This window comes from Microcaecilia unicolor, chromosome 7 (genome assembly GCF_901765095.1).
Source record: "Microcaecilia unicolor chromosome 7, aMicUni1.1, whole genome shotgun sequence".
NCBI lineage: Eukaryota > Metazoa > Chordata > Amphibia > Gymnophiona > Siphonopidae > Microcaecilia > Microcaecilia unicolor.
Genome location: NC_044037.1, coordinates 175,462,826 through 175,478,883, shown reverse-complemented (window position 1 = coordinate 175,478,883; position 16,058 = coordinate 175,462,826). Strand labels below are relative to the sequence as shown.

The 16,058-nt window shown below is 44.2% G+C and overlaps 1 protein-coding gene across 2 annotated transcripts in view; it reads right to left on the bottom strand.

Annotated features, from left to right (window-relative positions):
* LOC115474289 overlaps positions 1-16,058 on the bottom strand; it is a 135,886-nt gene that overhangs the window by 19,093 nt on the left and 100,735 nt on the right. The window contains exon 4 of one of the 2 annotated variants that reach the window (XM_030209694.1): positions 11,241-11,354. In XM_030209694.1, coding sequence (XP_030065554.1) covers positions 11,241-11,354 — 114 coding nt within the window. The remainder of the gene's footprint in view (positions 1-11,240; positions 11,355-16,058) is intronic. The other variant, XM_030209695.1, reaches the window with a different exon arrangement.

Genomic DNA, 16,058 nt, shown 5'->3' with positions numbered 1-16,058 from the left:
GACTCGGATTTTTGGGGACTACTGGGTTAGAAAGAGGGCACAACCATTTCGTATAAGTACTTCCCTGAGCGTATTATGCAAGGGGGCCATTGCAACTTCAGCAGGCGGAGAAGGATAATCCAAGACCTCGAGCATCTTGGCCCAGGGCTCATCCACAACCTCCATAGGGAATGGAATGTCCTTAGACATTTCCCGAACTAAAGATGAGAAAGAAAGACTCTCAGGTGGAGACATTCTACTTTCAATTGGCGGAGTAGGATCAGAGGGAACCCCACATGACTCTTCCTCCGAAGGTATCTGGGGATTTCCTCCTCTTCCACAAGTGCTCCTCATCAGTATCGGACAAAAGCTCCCTAACAGCAGCCCGAACCCGAGCATGTCTCGACGTCGAGGATTGACAACCTCGTGGGGGTGTTGAGAAGTCGACCCCTGCCTGGACTCTGGCGAAGCTTCCTCCACCGACATCTAGCGGGAATAGACCCGGGTAGCGGCCGACTCCGGTACCGCAAGCAGCACCGAGGACGGAGACCTCACCACAGGCGATGGCCCAGATGCCGCTTCCGCAGTCGGTACAGAAGGCGCAAGCACCCCCGACACTGAAGCAGATTTGCGCAGCAATCCCTCCAGAAGCTCTGGAAGAAGGGCTCTGATGCACTCGTCGAGAGCTTCCATCAGAAAAGGCTGGGAGGCCGGTGCAGAAGTCAGTGCCAGAATCTAAGGGGGTTCGAGAGCCGGTACCAGGCTGCCAGATAACCGATGCATCGGCACTTCTTGTATGGAGGGTGAGCGGTCTTCCCGGCGCCGACGCTTCTCAGGTGCCGACTCCCTCGGCTCCCCGGAGCTCTCGGTACCGTGCATGGAAGGAGATCGATGATGGTGCTTCTTAGTCTTCGCTCAACGCCCATCATCGAAACTCCTCAGTACCGAAGAGGAGGACGTGGAATCCTCACGCCTCCTCGGGGCTGGGTCCGACAAAGGTCGGTCCTGGGGGGCCTGCATAGCAGTAGGCCTCAAGATAGGTGGAGACCCACTCGATGCCTCACTGCTCCCAGCGCGATGCGCTCTTTAGCAGCCATTACCTGCACTCTCGATGTCGCTGTTTCCCTTGACGCCGACGTCACCGGCCTTGGTACTGATGTCAATGAAAAAGTCGAAGGACCGGACCGATCAGAAAAAGGTTTCTCACATTGAGCCTCCCGAGCTACTTGGGTCCGTTTCTTCATCAAAGAACAGCTTACAGGCAGCTGGTCGGGCCCAAGGCACTGGAGACACCACGCGTGGAGGTCGATACCCAAGATGGTCCAGTTGCAGCGAGTACAACGCTTGAAGCCGCTGGGAGTCCTCGATGACATGGACGGAAAAAACGGCGGCAGCGAAATTAAAGGATTCGATCGTGCCGAAGAAAAAAAGGCACAAAAAGGGGCAGAAGTCCCGGCCGAGTGGCCTAAAAGGCGGCCGCAACGAAAAAAGAAGAAAACTTGAAGAGATGACGAAAACTAAGAAATAAAATGCAAATAAACAATTTTTTTTTAACACTAAGACTAATAGAATGAAGAAAAATAAAACGAGAAGGTAGCGGTAAACGCTATCGCCAGTCTCCTGAGCCGGGAAAAAAACTCTAGCAGCGGCGGAATCCATGACTGCCAAGATTCGCACAAAAAGAAACTGAGTAAGGGCACGCTCGCGTCGCGACGGGGAGCACTCATGCATGCGCACTGTGCTCACCCCGCGCGACGGAACATTCCAGAGACTTTCCTTTTGCTTTCAAAAGTTTTGTTCCGGTCTCCTGGGCCGTCGCGGATGACGACCCATTGGTGAGAATTATCAGCCTGCTTGTCCTCGGAGAACTGATCTACTCTGTCCATGCATTTTCAAGGCACAAGTTGTAGCAGTCTGCCTGGCACTAGTCTTACTCCTCAACTATTGGAGTTGCTATTCAGCCCACTCCAACACACATAGATCTGTCTATTCATAATCAGGGCACATCGTAGAAGTCTGCCCCAATTACTTGAGCTGCCATCTAAGCACTGCTAAGTTTTATTTTTGATTCCATTCCTTTTCCCATATAGGAATCCTTTGGGTTTGTCCCCATGTATTTTTGAATTCCATTACCACCTCCCATGGGAGGGCATTCCAGGTACCTACCACCCCTCTCTGTGAAAAAGTACTTCCTGATGTTAGATTTAAGTCAATCCCCTTGCAACCTCAATTCATGTCCTCTAGTTCTACTACTTTCTCATCTCTGGAAAAGATTTTTTTTATATATTAATACCTTTTAATATTTAAATTTCTGTATCATATCCATTTCATAGTAACATAGTAGATGACGGCAGAAAAAGACCTGCACGGTCCATCCAGTCTGCCCAACAAGATAAACTCATATGTGCCACTTTTTGTGTACCTTACCTTGATTTGTACCTGTCTTTTCAGGGCATAGACCATATAAGTCTGCCTAGCACTATCCCCGCCCCCCAACCACCAGCCCCGCCTCCCACCACCAGCTCTGGCACAGACCATATAAGCCTGCCCAGCACTATCCCCGCCTCCCACCACCGGCTCTGGCACAGACCGTATAAGTCTGCCTAGCACTATCTCCACCTCCCACTACCGGCTCTGCCACCCAATCTCGGCTAGCTCCTGAGGATCCCTTCCTTCTGAACAGGATTCCTTTATGTTTGTCCCACACATGTTTGAATTCCATTACCGTTTTCATCTCCACCCACCTCCTGCGGGAGGGCATTCCAAGCATCTACCACTCTCTCATTTATCACTCCCTTTCCTCTAAAGTATACATATTCATGTCATCAAGTCTCTTCTCGAATTGGATTAGAAACTAGATGACCGACAGATGCCAGAGGGTGGTAGTCAATGGAATTCACTCAGAGAAGGAAGGTGAGTAGCGGAGTGCCTCATTGATTGATGTTGGGTCCAATTCTGTTCAATAGATTTGTTAGCGACATTGCCGAAGATTAAAAGGTAAGGAATGTTTTTTATGCGGATGATACCAAGATTGGTAACAGAGTGGACACCCCGGAGGAAGTACAAAACATGAAAAGAGATCTGCAAAAGTTAGAAGGGTCTAATGTTTGCAATTGAAATTTTAATGCAAAAAAGGACAAAGTGATGCATTTGGGGAGTAGAAACCAAGGGAGCTGTATGTCCTAGGGAGAGAGGCGATATGCACAAACGGGGAAGAGAGACCTTGGGGTGATGATGTCCGAGGTACTTAAAGCGATAAAACAGTGTGACAAAGTGGTGGCCTGGCTAGAAGGATGCTAGGCTGCATCGGAGAGGAGTAACCAGCAGAAGAAAGGGTGATGTCCCTGTAAAGTCGCTGTGAGGCCCCGCCTGGAGTATTGTGTTTAGTTTTGGAGGCCATATTTTGCTAAGGATGTAAAACGACTAGAAGCAGTCCAGAGGAAGGCGACAAAAATAATATGGGAACTGCGCCATAAGATGTATGAGAAGAGGACTGGAAGACCTAAATAATATAGCCTAGAGGAAAGAGTGGGACAGGGGAGATATGATACAGACATTTAACATACTGAAAGGTATTAATATAGAAACAAATCTTTTCCAGAGAAGGGAGGAAATGATAAAGATAGAGGGCATGAGATGGGTTGCGGGGTGTGTTAGTCTTAGGGAGTAATGTCAAGAAATCTTTTTCACGGAGAGAGAGTGGTCGATGCCTGGAATGCCCTCTTGAGGGAAGTGGTAGAGAAAAACTGTGACAGAATTCAAAAAGGCTTGGGATGAACAGAGGAACTTTATTTAGAAATAGATGGTAGATAACAAAAATAAACAACCTAAATAGCTATAGGGGGTGGATGTGTGAATGACGCACGGCTACTCCGGCTGTAATATGAAGCATACAAACAAATGGCGGCCGCCGGCAAACAAACAGCCGAAAAACCCGCCAAACACCTCACTCCCCCCTAAATGACACTACGAAGATTCCCGGACCAGTGCAGAAAGGAGACCAGAAGCACCTTAAATTTAAAAAATGACAAAGGGGGAAGTGACGTCACCGAGCCAAGATGGCTGCTTGAGCAAAGAGCTCTGGCTGTCCCACGAAGGAAAGCGGAAAATAAAAGCAGTTAGCGCGAAGCTACAATAAAATCAGCGATCGCGGAAAACAGCGGAACATCAGGTGATCGAAAAACGCATGGCAGCTCGAACATTAAAGCACTCGCTGGCGGGTTTCGCGTATATGGATCCAGCGCGTCGACACAGCAGGCCACAGTACAAAAGAAAAACAGCATTGCGGAAGGCCCAGCAGAGGAGCGGCCGGTTCAACAAGAACAGATACCGCAGGAATCCCAGGTTCTCTTTACACAAGAGGAATCGCTGACGGGCGAAAATGAACCATACTAGAGATTCGAGACTGGCTGAAGGAAATAACAGGAGAACTGAAAGCCCTCCGCTCTGATTTAAAACACTCTAGGTGCGGATCTAAGAGGAGACATTGCAGCATTAGGAACTCGAGTAGCAGAAACGGAAGAGCGCTTAGATGATCAAGCGAACTGCTGCAATCTGTAACGGAGCAACAGGCGGAGGAAAGGAAAAATATTCAACAATTATGGGACAAAATGGAGGATATAGAAAACCGCAGTAGACGTCATAACATCAGACTCCGAGGTATTCCAGAGACCCCCTATATGCGACTGTGAACATACAATGCAGCAAATAGCAGCGCCATCCTGAAGGAAATAACAAATAGATAAGGATCCCTCGGAGATACAAATTGAGAGGGCACACCAAGCGCTTGGAGCACCCAGAAACAACCAGCCGAAAGATATGATAGCCTGCTTTGTGGACTATAAGCTGAAAGAAAAAATAATGCAGGCAGCACGAGAAAAGCCGAATTTCAAATGGGATACACATCAGATTCAACTTTATCAGGATCTGGCGGCATCTACGCTGCGACGACGGGCAGAACTACGCCCGATCACTCAATATTTACGCACGCAGAACATTCAATATAGATGGAGCCACCCTTTCGCCTTGCGCTTCTATAAAGAAGGCAAACTACATCAAATCAGAGAGGTGGCAGAAGCGGCATCGATATTTCCAGACAAAGAGCTGCACACCACGATGGCGCCAAGGCGAGAAATGGGGACAATGCATAGAGAGAGACCCAGATGGCAGAGAGTGACAACTGGAAAAGGACGGCTACAGCGCCAGCAGTCGGATACTGCATTGAGAAGTGGAGGTCGGGCGACCACCTGAACTTAAATCGACAACACAGAATCAATCAGCCAGGAGGTACTGCAATGGAGGATACGCAATGGAGCACACAGAATAGCTACTATTAAGGACTGAGAGGTAGTAATTGAACTGAAATGCCACTGTTAAGTTAAAACAGGTTTATAAAGATTAATATGTTAATGTTGCACCAGATGAGAGTTCAAAATGTTCAACTATGTTCAAACACACAATGGGCTAACAGTACACGATATAGCTAACCGATAAGCAGAGGGACACGGGACGGTCACATTTTACCCTGACACACCTGATCCAAATATGACAGGTGATAATGGTTATGGGAGAGGGATACATAGGGATAGAGGGGGGAAATATTCACTGATACTGCCGCACCAAGAAAGATATGGTCTTCTGAGGCAGAGGGGCTACGGGAGTACCAGGGAAGGAGAGGATATGGCAGAAATTAACAAGGGAGGGCATGATGGGTACCATTGACTTACTCACTATCAATGTGAAGGGCCTTAAACTCCCCGGCAAAACGCCACTCCTTTTTAAGGAGGCAATGCGTCTCAGGGCAGATATCATTTTTGCACAAGAAACGCATTTGCTACCAAAACATGAAAAGTTATGTAAGCATGGACGATATAAGAATATATATTTTGCATCCAATCACATAGAGAACAAAAAAAGGAGGTATTGATAGCACTGACACATAGATATCTGTGGCAGGTGCGGAGAGTGGTGAGAGATAGAGGTGGCCGATATATATTACTGATAATAAGCTTGGGGACAGAGGTCTTTACCCTGTTAAACATCTATGCCCCAAATGAGCATCAGGGCTCCTTCTATGAGGAACTATCGGAACTTATAGCCAAAACACATAGAGGGAGAACTACTGATGGAGGGTATTTTAACCTAACGCCCCACCCGTCAATGGATAATTCCACACAGGGGATACGCTATGCACGAACAGATCGAGCTAAACTACATACGTTTCTATCCAAATGGCAGATGATAGACATATGGAGGCATTATAACCCCCCATCTCGCAGTTACACATATTACTCAGCAGTACATGCATCATACTCCAGAATAGATTTAGGACTAGGAGGGCGAGCTTTACTGCAGCAGGTGCAAACAATTCAAATACAGAACAGAACGTGGTCAGATCACGCCCCGCTTACCTTACAACTAAAATGTGCAACTAATAGACTGTCCCCCCCCCGACATGGCTCATGGATGATAGTATATTAGCAGATCAAAATGTTATAAAACAATTAGAAGAAGATATAAAAACTACATTAGCGATAATGATACAGGGGAAGTAGGAGATGAGGTATTGTGGGAGGGCCTAAAAGCAGTCCTAAGAGGCCAAATTATATCATTGCAGGCCTATAGGAACCGACAGAAGCAAGCAAAAACACAACAATTACATGCAGAATTAGAAACACTGCAAAAAACAATGGCCAATGGAAATCCACTAATTAACACAGCGGGGAGATGCCACCAAGTACAAATGGAACTTAGGGAACTCCAATTAGCAGAAGTGGCGGAAACCCTGCAAAAAAACTCAACAATGCCATTTTGAATTTGGTAATAAAGCATCCCGATTATTAGCATATAAACTAAAGCAGCATAAAAGCAAAAATTATATCCATACAATAGAAGAAAGCACAGGACAAAGATCAACCACTACTAAGGGGATTAGCCGGGCCTTTCTGGATTTCTATAAACACTTGTATACGGACAAGATTCACACAGACCCTCAAACAACACAGACCTACCTGGAAAAGGTAGAGCTCCCCCAAATCACCCCAGACCAAAACGCCGTACTCTCGGCGCCGATAGAATTAAAAGAGATAGAGTGGGCCATTAGTAACCTACCAAATGGAAAAGCACCAGGACCAGACGGGTTTACGAATAAATTTTATAAGAGCTTTAGGAATATATTAGCCCCCCTACTGACCAGAGTTTTAAATGGGATTGAGAATCAGGAAGAACTGCCCTACTCGTGGAGATTGGCACATATAATCATACTGCTAAAGCCGGGGAAAGACCCGAAACACTGCGGCTCATACCGCCCAATATCGTTATTAAACACAGACTACAAAATCTTCATGAAGATCTTGGCTAAGCGCTTACAGATGTTTATGCCGCAGCTAGTACGAGATGACCAAACGGGGTTTATAGAGGGTAGACAAACATTTGATAACATAAGAAGAGCTATCCATCTCATACAGGAGATCAATAGCACACAACAACCAGCGGTACTTCTTTCACTTGACGCCGAAAAAGCGTTCGATAGAGTCCACTAGCCCTACATGTTTGAAGTACTAAAGAAGATGGGGCTAACAGGCAGCTTTATAGCATGGATAAGACAGCTATATAAACAACCACTAGCTGCCCTGATTATTAATGGGGAGTGCTCTGAAACCTTTACACTGGAGAGGGGGACACGCCAGGGGTGCACCCTATCTCCCTGCTTTTTGCCCTAACATTAGAACCCCTAGTCCAGGATATCCGATTACACCCCAATATACAAGGCATCCGTATCGGACAAAGATACATAAAATCATGTTATTTGCAGATGATATCTTGCTCACTGTGACAAATCCCCAGGGCTCCATGGAGAGAATAACACAAAATCTGCAGCAATTTGGGGAAATAGCAGGGTTTAAAATAAATATGACTAAATCAGAATTAATGGGCCTGAACCTGTCCGGAGAAACCACCAAGGCCATAAAACAGCAATACCCACCGCGATGGGCAACTCGCTCATTGCGATATTGGGAGTCAATCTTACACCCAATTTATCAGATCTATATGAAGCAAATTTTCCCCCCAAAATGCGGGAGCTATTCAAAGACCTAGATCGATGGGAGGGGTTGGAGCTATCATGGATAGGCAGGATACAAGCGGTAAAAATGATGATTCTACCTAAGATATTGTATCTTTTCATGGCACTGCCGCTACCGATCCCCAATAAATTTTTCCGACAATTAAAACGTAAAACATTTGCATATATATGGAAACATAAACCACTGCGAGTTCGAGCAGAAATGCTCTATCATTCAAAAAAAAAAGGGGGTATGGGAGTACCAGATTATTATCGATATTATCAAGCAGCACAGTTGAGGATACTGGTAACATGGGTTAACGCCGAAACAAAACCATGGCTTCAGATAGAAAAACAGTGGGTGGGTATGCATCAACCTGTCATGCTGCTATGGCAACCTAGAAAGCGAATCAGAGCAATGGCGGCACTCCTGCCAATAGCAATTCAATTACCACTCCTGACCTGGAACACGATACGTCAGCAGTTTTGCCCAAATAGAACATATTTCCGAAAGATGCACATTAGGGGAGCACCAGGTTTTGCATGGGAAGAGGGGGACACAGTGTATAACAATGGGAACAGAGAGGGCTAAAACAGCTAGGACAATATGGGAAGAGGGGGTAGTACGTCCCTATGATGAGCTGCAGGAATACGACCTTCAACCGCATCATTTAATTTACTACTCAAGAATTAGAAATTACATCCTTCGAAAAGCGAGGGCAGAGTTACAAGGTGAGGAAACAGAGCTGGAACGGGCAATGGGAGGGAGTAGCACCAAGGGATGTATAACCCGAATATATACAGCATTATTAGCACATAGAACAAGGCACATGGGAACAAGACACAGGTACTAGACATGATATACACAGCTGGGAGAGGGCATGGGACTTCTTGCTAAGTAGCTCTGTAAGTAGTGCCATCATAGAGAATGGATACAAGATACTATGTCACTGGTACTACACCCCGGACAGATTAGCCAAAATGTTACCAGAAGCGTCGAATCAATGCTGGAGGGGGTGTACAGTGAAGGGAGACATGCTACACATCTGGTGGACGTGCCCAAAAATACAAAGGTACTGGAGAGAACTGCTAGGCATGCTTAAGCAAATACTGGGCAAAGAATATCCACTGACAATGGACCACTGCATACTACACTTTCGACCCACAGGACTTTCGAAACCTCTACATCGATTGGCCTCCATGTTTTTGGCGGCGAGCAAGATTGCAGTGGCATCCGCATGGAAGCAACAATTGACCCCCCCAGCAATGAAGTGATATATAAAATGGACTACTTCTACCAAATGTCTAAATTGACGGTGGTAAAAAATGGACAATTAGCCCAGTTCTCAAAAATTTGGGATAATTACAAGGAATGGAGACACCAGGCCGGGATTGACCTTGATGCGCCCCAGTTGATGACACTGCGGCTCTGAATGCTACTAAACGCGCATGGACTGAAATACACCATAGACATAACCACGGGGGCAGCAGTATCGGGACTATTGCAGAATGAAAACAGAAGAGACACAAGGGCAGGGAGTTGGGGAAGGGAGGGATGGGGGAGGGGATATGGGAGTGTTCGTATGTAGATTACAGCAATATACTTTGATGTGTATGTTAAACTATATAAATAAAACATTTTTAAAAAAATGACAAATACTCACAGCCTAGATTCCTTAGTGACAGAATCGGGACATAAAGAACTCCCTGCAGTCAGACAGCGCACAGAGTTATTCCTTATCAGAAGTGCATTCTGTTGCCAGGCTAGTGAAATAGTGTCATGAGCACCAGGGCTTGAAGCCAGGACTCCAGGGTCCAGAGACTGCTGACCCACAGGTGAACCACTGCTTCTGTAAGCTTGTTTTTTTATTAAGAGGCAGGAGAGCTATATAGCAGAATTTGAGCATGCTGTTAGGAAAGAGAGGCAGAGAAGGGGTAGGGGAGGGACCTGGCACCAACAGGTGTACTCCAAAGTGACCAAGCCCAGTCAATAGCCCCAGTTCAACTAAAGCTGAGGGAACAGGTTAGGAGCAAAGCTCAATTAGAGAGCAGCACAGAATACATCCATCCACCTGCTGAGATAGAGAGAATACTGAGGTTAAGATGGGTGCACAGGTCCACATATAGTAAACCTCTGAAGTTCTATCTCCACCTGTGGGTAAAGGGACATAACCCACTCATCTCTGGATTGATCTGTGGGACGCTATGTAATGGACTTTGATGGCAACTCCAGTAGGTGGAACATAAGGATAGAGCCAGGCAGACTTCTACAGTCTATGTCCCAGAAATGTCAAAGAAAAACTCATGATAAAGTATATAATATCACATTCATTGCTGATTTAATCATGAATTGATAATGAGTGTGACTGTTGGGCAGACTGGATAGACCGTTCAGGTCTTTATCTGCCGTCACTTACTATGTTACTATGTCTTGTGGCGCAAACCCCATACCATTTTTGTCGCTTTTCTATGAACTGCTTCAAGACTTATGTCCTTAGCAAGATACAACCTCCAAAACTGAACACAATACTCCAAGTGGGGCCTCATCAATAACTTGTACAGGGGCATTAACAACTTTCTTCTGCTGGTACACTTTTCTGTATGCAGCCTAGCATCATTCTAGCTGTAGCCACCACCTTGTCACGTTGTTTAAGACCAGTGATGTTTATTAAATGGCTATTAAAGCTTTAATACTGTGGTGTTAAGCTTAGGTCCTTTCCTCCTAGTTTGGTTTCCCAGTTCATGAGCAAAGTTTAAGTGAAAGTTCACTTTTGATCATATTTACAATATTATACCTTCTACTATCCCTTCTTGTGCATTTGTTAGTAAGTCCTAGCGCTGCAACATTGTTTATACAGTGATGTCACTAGAAAGTTCTACATCTCTGTTTCCATCTGCTGGTAGGGTGGCATAATTCAAACAACTGGACTGGTCTAGCAGGCTGAAAAGGAAAGTTTTCTCACTCAAATCCAAATACATAATAAAAAAAAGGTGTGGAGCAACCCAACAAAAAAGCAAGCAAATGAAAAAAATAAAATAAAATTCCAAATCCCCCCCCCCAACATACACACAAAAGATACATAATAATTCCATTATTTGCTTTGCATAACTGAATCTTATAGTATTCTGCTGTTTAGCAAGTGGAGAAACACCGAGTCAGCATCCTTCTACTGATTTATTTCAAATACATTTCTTTTACCTCTGGAGAAAAATATGCGGTCTGCTACATTTGCCCCGATAAGCTGTAGACTTGGTACTTGCTGGAACTTGACTTCGTAATTTCAGCTGCTTCAAAATGCTCTCCAAATTTCTGCTTAAAATTTTTGAAAAAATCAGGCACAAATTATTCAGTAGTAAAGCTTCCCTTCACCCCCACTTCCCAAATGTAGACCTGCTCTGGTTTTGACTATTTTCCTCTGAGGTTTATCTAGTATAGCTGTTACCTTAACTTCTTTGCTTCTAATGCAGGATGTCATAGTGCAGTTGACAAGACCTGTTTTTAACCAGTAACTACATAGTTCACCCTGAAACAAAGATGATACCCTTCAGGGACTTCCAGGAGCTGATCAGCAGAGGAGACAGATATGTGAATATTGGAGAAACCACTTAGTTTATTCTTGAGCATGTAAACTGAGAAGAGAGATTTCTCTTTCACCTAAACTGCAATGATTCTAGTGTGTTACAGGATAGGATAGAAGGTAAATTTAGTTCTTACCTGATCATTTTCTTTCCATTAGTCCCGACAGATCAATCCAGAGACTTGTGGGTTATGTCCCTCAACCAGCAGATGGCGATAGAGAGAACTCCGAGATTTGCTCTATATGGGCATGTGCAGCCAGCCAAACTTCAGTATGACGATACCAAAGCAGTAAAAAACAAAACAGCGAAGATGACTCACAGGAACACAAATAAAAATAAATTAAAAAATAAAAATAAAATATAAAAATAATCACAGAATATGTATTTAAAATATAAATACATTAAATAGACAACACTTTGGTTATAAAAATTAAAAATGAACTTTATTAGCCAAAAGTTAGCGGGGAGAAAGAGACTCGACACAGCTGTGTTTCGGCCATACAGGCCTGCATCAGGAGTCTATACAAATAAAAACACATATTATATAAAATTGATAAACAACATAAAAGAATATAAAGAGACAATATAAACAACTAAAACATTGTTCTATCAAAAGGTATGTTACAACCCTTGGTCATTCTAAAATCAATACATCAAAATCAGAAAACACATATTGGCTTAATAAACCTATTGCATATAAAAGAAGGCAATACTTCTAGACGGGTGCATGATATAAGAATAATCAATAAAAATCAAGACAAGCAATGTTTGAATCGTATTCTATTGCTTATACACAGAATAGTATATATCTATCTCTAAAATGATCAAACACTATGGACAATATTTAATGCGCAAATAAACCAATTCAAAACTAACAAATATGCAGTCAATGTACAGCAGCAATACAGAAAATCTAATCTAGTATTAAACAATTTTTGATATGGGCAGTACCTGATAACAGATGGCTATGTAGAATTTATATGGAGAAAATTAATTCATATTCACTATATGTAATGAAAAAGAAAAACATATAATTTACCTTCTCACCGTATGTTGATTCTAAATTTTATCCCATTATTAGAGAAATATATATATCTAAAAGATAGTGTAACATAATCAAGATGTTGATTGGGGTATATGCTGCCTGAGCGTTTCCATCTCATATTACAATAGGCATTATTTAGCGCTATTACATCAGCAAGAGGGTAAGCAGAGCGGGTTTTACACGGTGGTGCTGTATTTGATTCGCAGTTTGCTACCCATAGGAGGTTTATACTCATTTCCAATTAATAGTTACCCAGTTCTGCTAGAAGGTTTCTGACCATGGCACTGGTAAATTTTTGATGGAATTTTCATTATCTGACACTTGCTAATACGGTTTTCAACATCGATAAGCTTAAATAGAACTTCTGCATAAGTCCTTACATTACTACTTTTTGAAGCCTTCACCATACCAAAACGCAGTGTTTTTACACACTTGCATTAGGTGTTCATTAAATTCTTTAAATTGCTGAAGACCCCAATCAACATCTTGATTATGTTACACTTTCTTTTAGATATATATATTTCTCTAATAATGGAATAGAATTTAGAATCAACATACGATGAGAAGGTAAATTATATGTTTTTCTTTTTCATTACATATACTGAATATGAATTAATTTTCTCCATATAAATTCTACATAGCCATCTGTTATCAGGTACTACCCATATCAAAAATTGTTTAATACTAGATTTTCTGTATTGCTGCTGTACATTGACTGCATATTTATTAGTTTTGAATTGATTTATTTGCGCATTAAATATTGTCCATAGTGTTTGATCATTTTAGAGATAGATATATACTATTCTGTGTATAAGCAATAGAATACGATTCAAACATTGCTTGTCTTGATTTTTATCGATTATTCTTATATCATGCACCCGTCTAGAAGTATTGCCTTCTTTTATATTCAATAGGTTTATTAAGCCAATATGTGTTTTCTGATTTTGATGGTGTATTGATTTTAGAATGACCAAGGGTTGTAACATACCTTTTGATAGAACAATGTTTTAGTTGTTTATATTCTCCCTTTATATTCTTTTATGTTGTTTATCAATTTTATATAATGTATGTGTTTTTATTTGTATAGACTCCTGACGCAGGCCTGTATGGCCGAAACACAGCTGTGTCGAGTCTCTTTCTCCCCGCTATCTTTTGGCTAATAAAGTTCATTTTTAATTTTTATAACCAAAGTGTTGTCTATTTAATGTATTTATATTTTTAAATACATATTCTGTGATTATTTTTATATTTTATTTTTATTTTTTAATTTTATTTTTGTGTTCCTGTGAGTCATCTTCGCTGTTTTGTTTTTTTGGTTGTTTTTTTGCGAAGACTGGTTTCTTCTGTTTTTTTGTATCACGTTTGATACCAAAGCAGTAAGCATAAATCCCATAGAAGAAACAACGCACACTCTCCTGCCTCTCCCAACGTTCCCAAAGTCCACAGGACGGAAACCATGCAACTGCCATAACAGCGTTGCATCGATAATGCGCTGAAACCGATGGACTGTCCTGCTGAAGTTGTTCTTATCCCTATATTCAACAACATTCCAACAGACCAAAACAAAAAGGCAAACTGACCCAAACTGGTCAAACAGCAATCACCAATACCTATAAAATACAGGATAAGGTATCAGGGCGGGGCCTCTGGATTGATCTGTCGGGACTAATGGAAAGAAAATTATCAGGTAAGAACTAATTTTACCTTCCATTGCGCCCCACAGATCAATCCAGAGACTTGTGGGATGTACCCAAGCAGTCAAGTAGGGTGGGTCCCGTCAGTCCCTGAAGCCAGCACCGATGCCCCAATGGCAGCATCCTGCCGGGCCGACACATCCAACCGGTAATGCTTTGCAAACGTATGCACTGAAGACCAAGTTGCCACTTTACAGATCTCTTCCAGCAGCACGAGACGCCCCACCGCGAACGAAATAGCCTGGACCCTCGTAGAGTCAGCCCTCACATGAATAGGAGGGTTCTTGCCCATACCTACATAGGCTGAAACAATCACTTCCCGTAACCATCGAGTTACCGTAGCCTTCGAGGCCATGTGTCCTTTCTTCGCCCTTGCAAACAGCATGAACAAGTGATCCGAACAGCGGAAGGGGTTCGTGACCTCCAAATAACACACCAGCACACGCCTCACATCCAAGCACCGAAGATCCCGAAAATTGTCCGGATAATCTGCCTCCCGAAATGCCGGCAACATCACCGACTGATTTAAATGAAACCGGGACGCCACTTTAGGCAAAAAAAAAAGACGGCACTGTCCTGACACAGACCCCCGCCTCCGTGAAGCGGAGAAAAGGATCCCTACAGGACAAGGCTTGCAGCACCGACACCCGCCTTGCCGAAGCCTGGTCACTAGAAATACCGCCTTCAAAGTCAAATCTTTCAAGGATGCTTTGGCCAAAGGCTAGAATGGAGACCGTTGAATTGTATGCAGTACCAGATTAAGATTCCAGCCTGGTAAAATAGGATCCCGCGTAGGCCGAATGTGGCTAACGCCCCAAAGAAAACGTACCACATCCGGGTGCAATGCTAAGAAGCGACCGTGCAAACGTCCCCTAAAACATGCCAATGCTGCGACTTGCACTTTCAAGGAGTTCAAGGAGAGAGCCTTATCCAGGCCGCTCTGCAAAAAGGCTAGAATGGAATGAACCGAAGCCGCCTCCCACCACAACTCCTGCAGAATCACACATGAGACAAAGGTGCGCCAGACCCGCGCATAAGACGATGACGTAGAGCGCTTCCTGGCTTGCAGCAACCGCTCGGAGTAGCCTTCCGTCTAAGGTGCGTCCTTCTCAAGAGCCATGCCGTAAGCCCAAAGCGAGCGGGGTTCTCCATGAAGATCGGGCCCTGGCGCAGGGACCGGGACGAACTACCAGTCGTAACGGTTCGTCAATCATCAGGCAGACGAGATCCGCGTACCAGGTCCCGCCGGGGCAATCCAGAGCCACCAGAATCACAGGTCCCGAATGTCAAGCACTGCGCCCGAGGACCCTGCCTATCATGGGCCACGGCAGAAAGCCATACAACAGACTTCGGCCAGGGCTGAATGCGCACGTCTATGCCTCGGCATTGGAGTATCGGGCCATCAGATTGAACGCTGGAACTCCCCAGGACTCTGTGATCTGGCAGAACGCTTGCGGGGAGGAAAGCTTCCACTCCCCCGGATCCAGTTGATTCCGGCTGAGGAAGTCCGCCTGAACAATCAGCACCCCCGCAATGTGCGCCGCCGATAGGAGCAACAGATCACGCTCTCCCCACACTCATAGAAGCTCGGCTTCTGTGGCGAGCGGAGCACTCGTGGTACCCCCCTGCCTGTTCACATAGGGCCACTGCTGTCGCGTTGTCCGACAGGGCTCTGACTGCCTGTTCCTGCAGAAAAGTT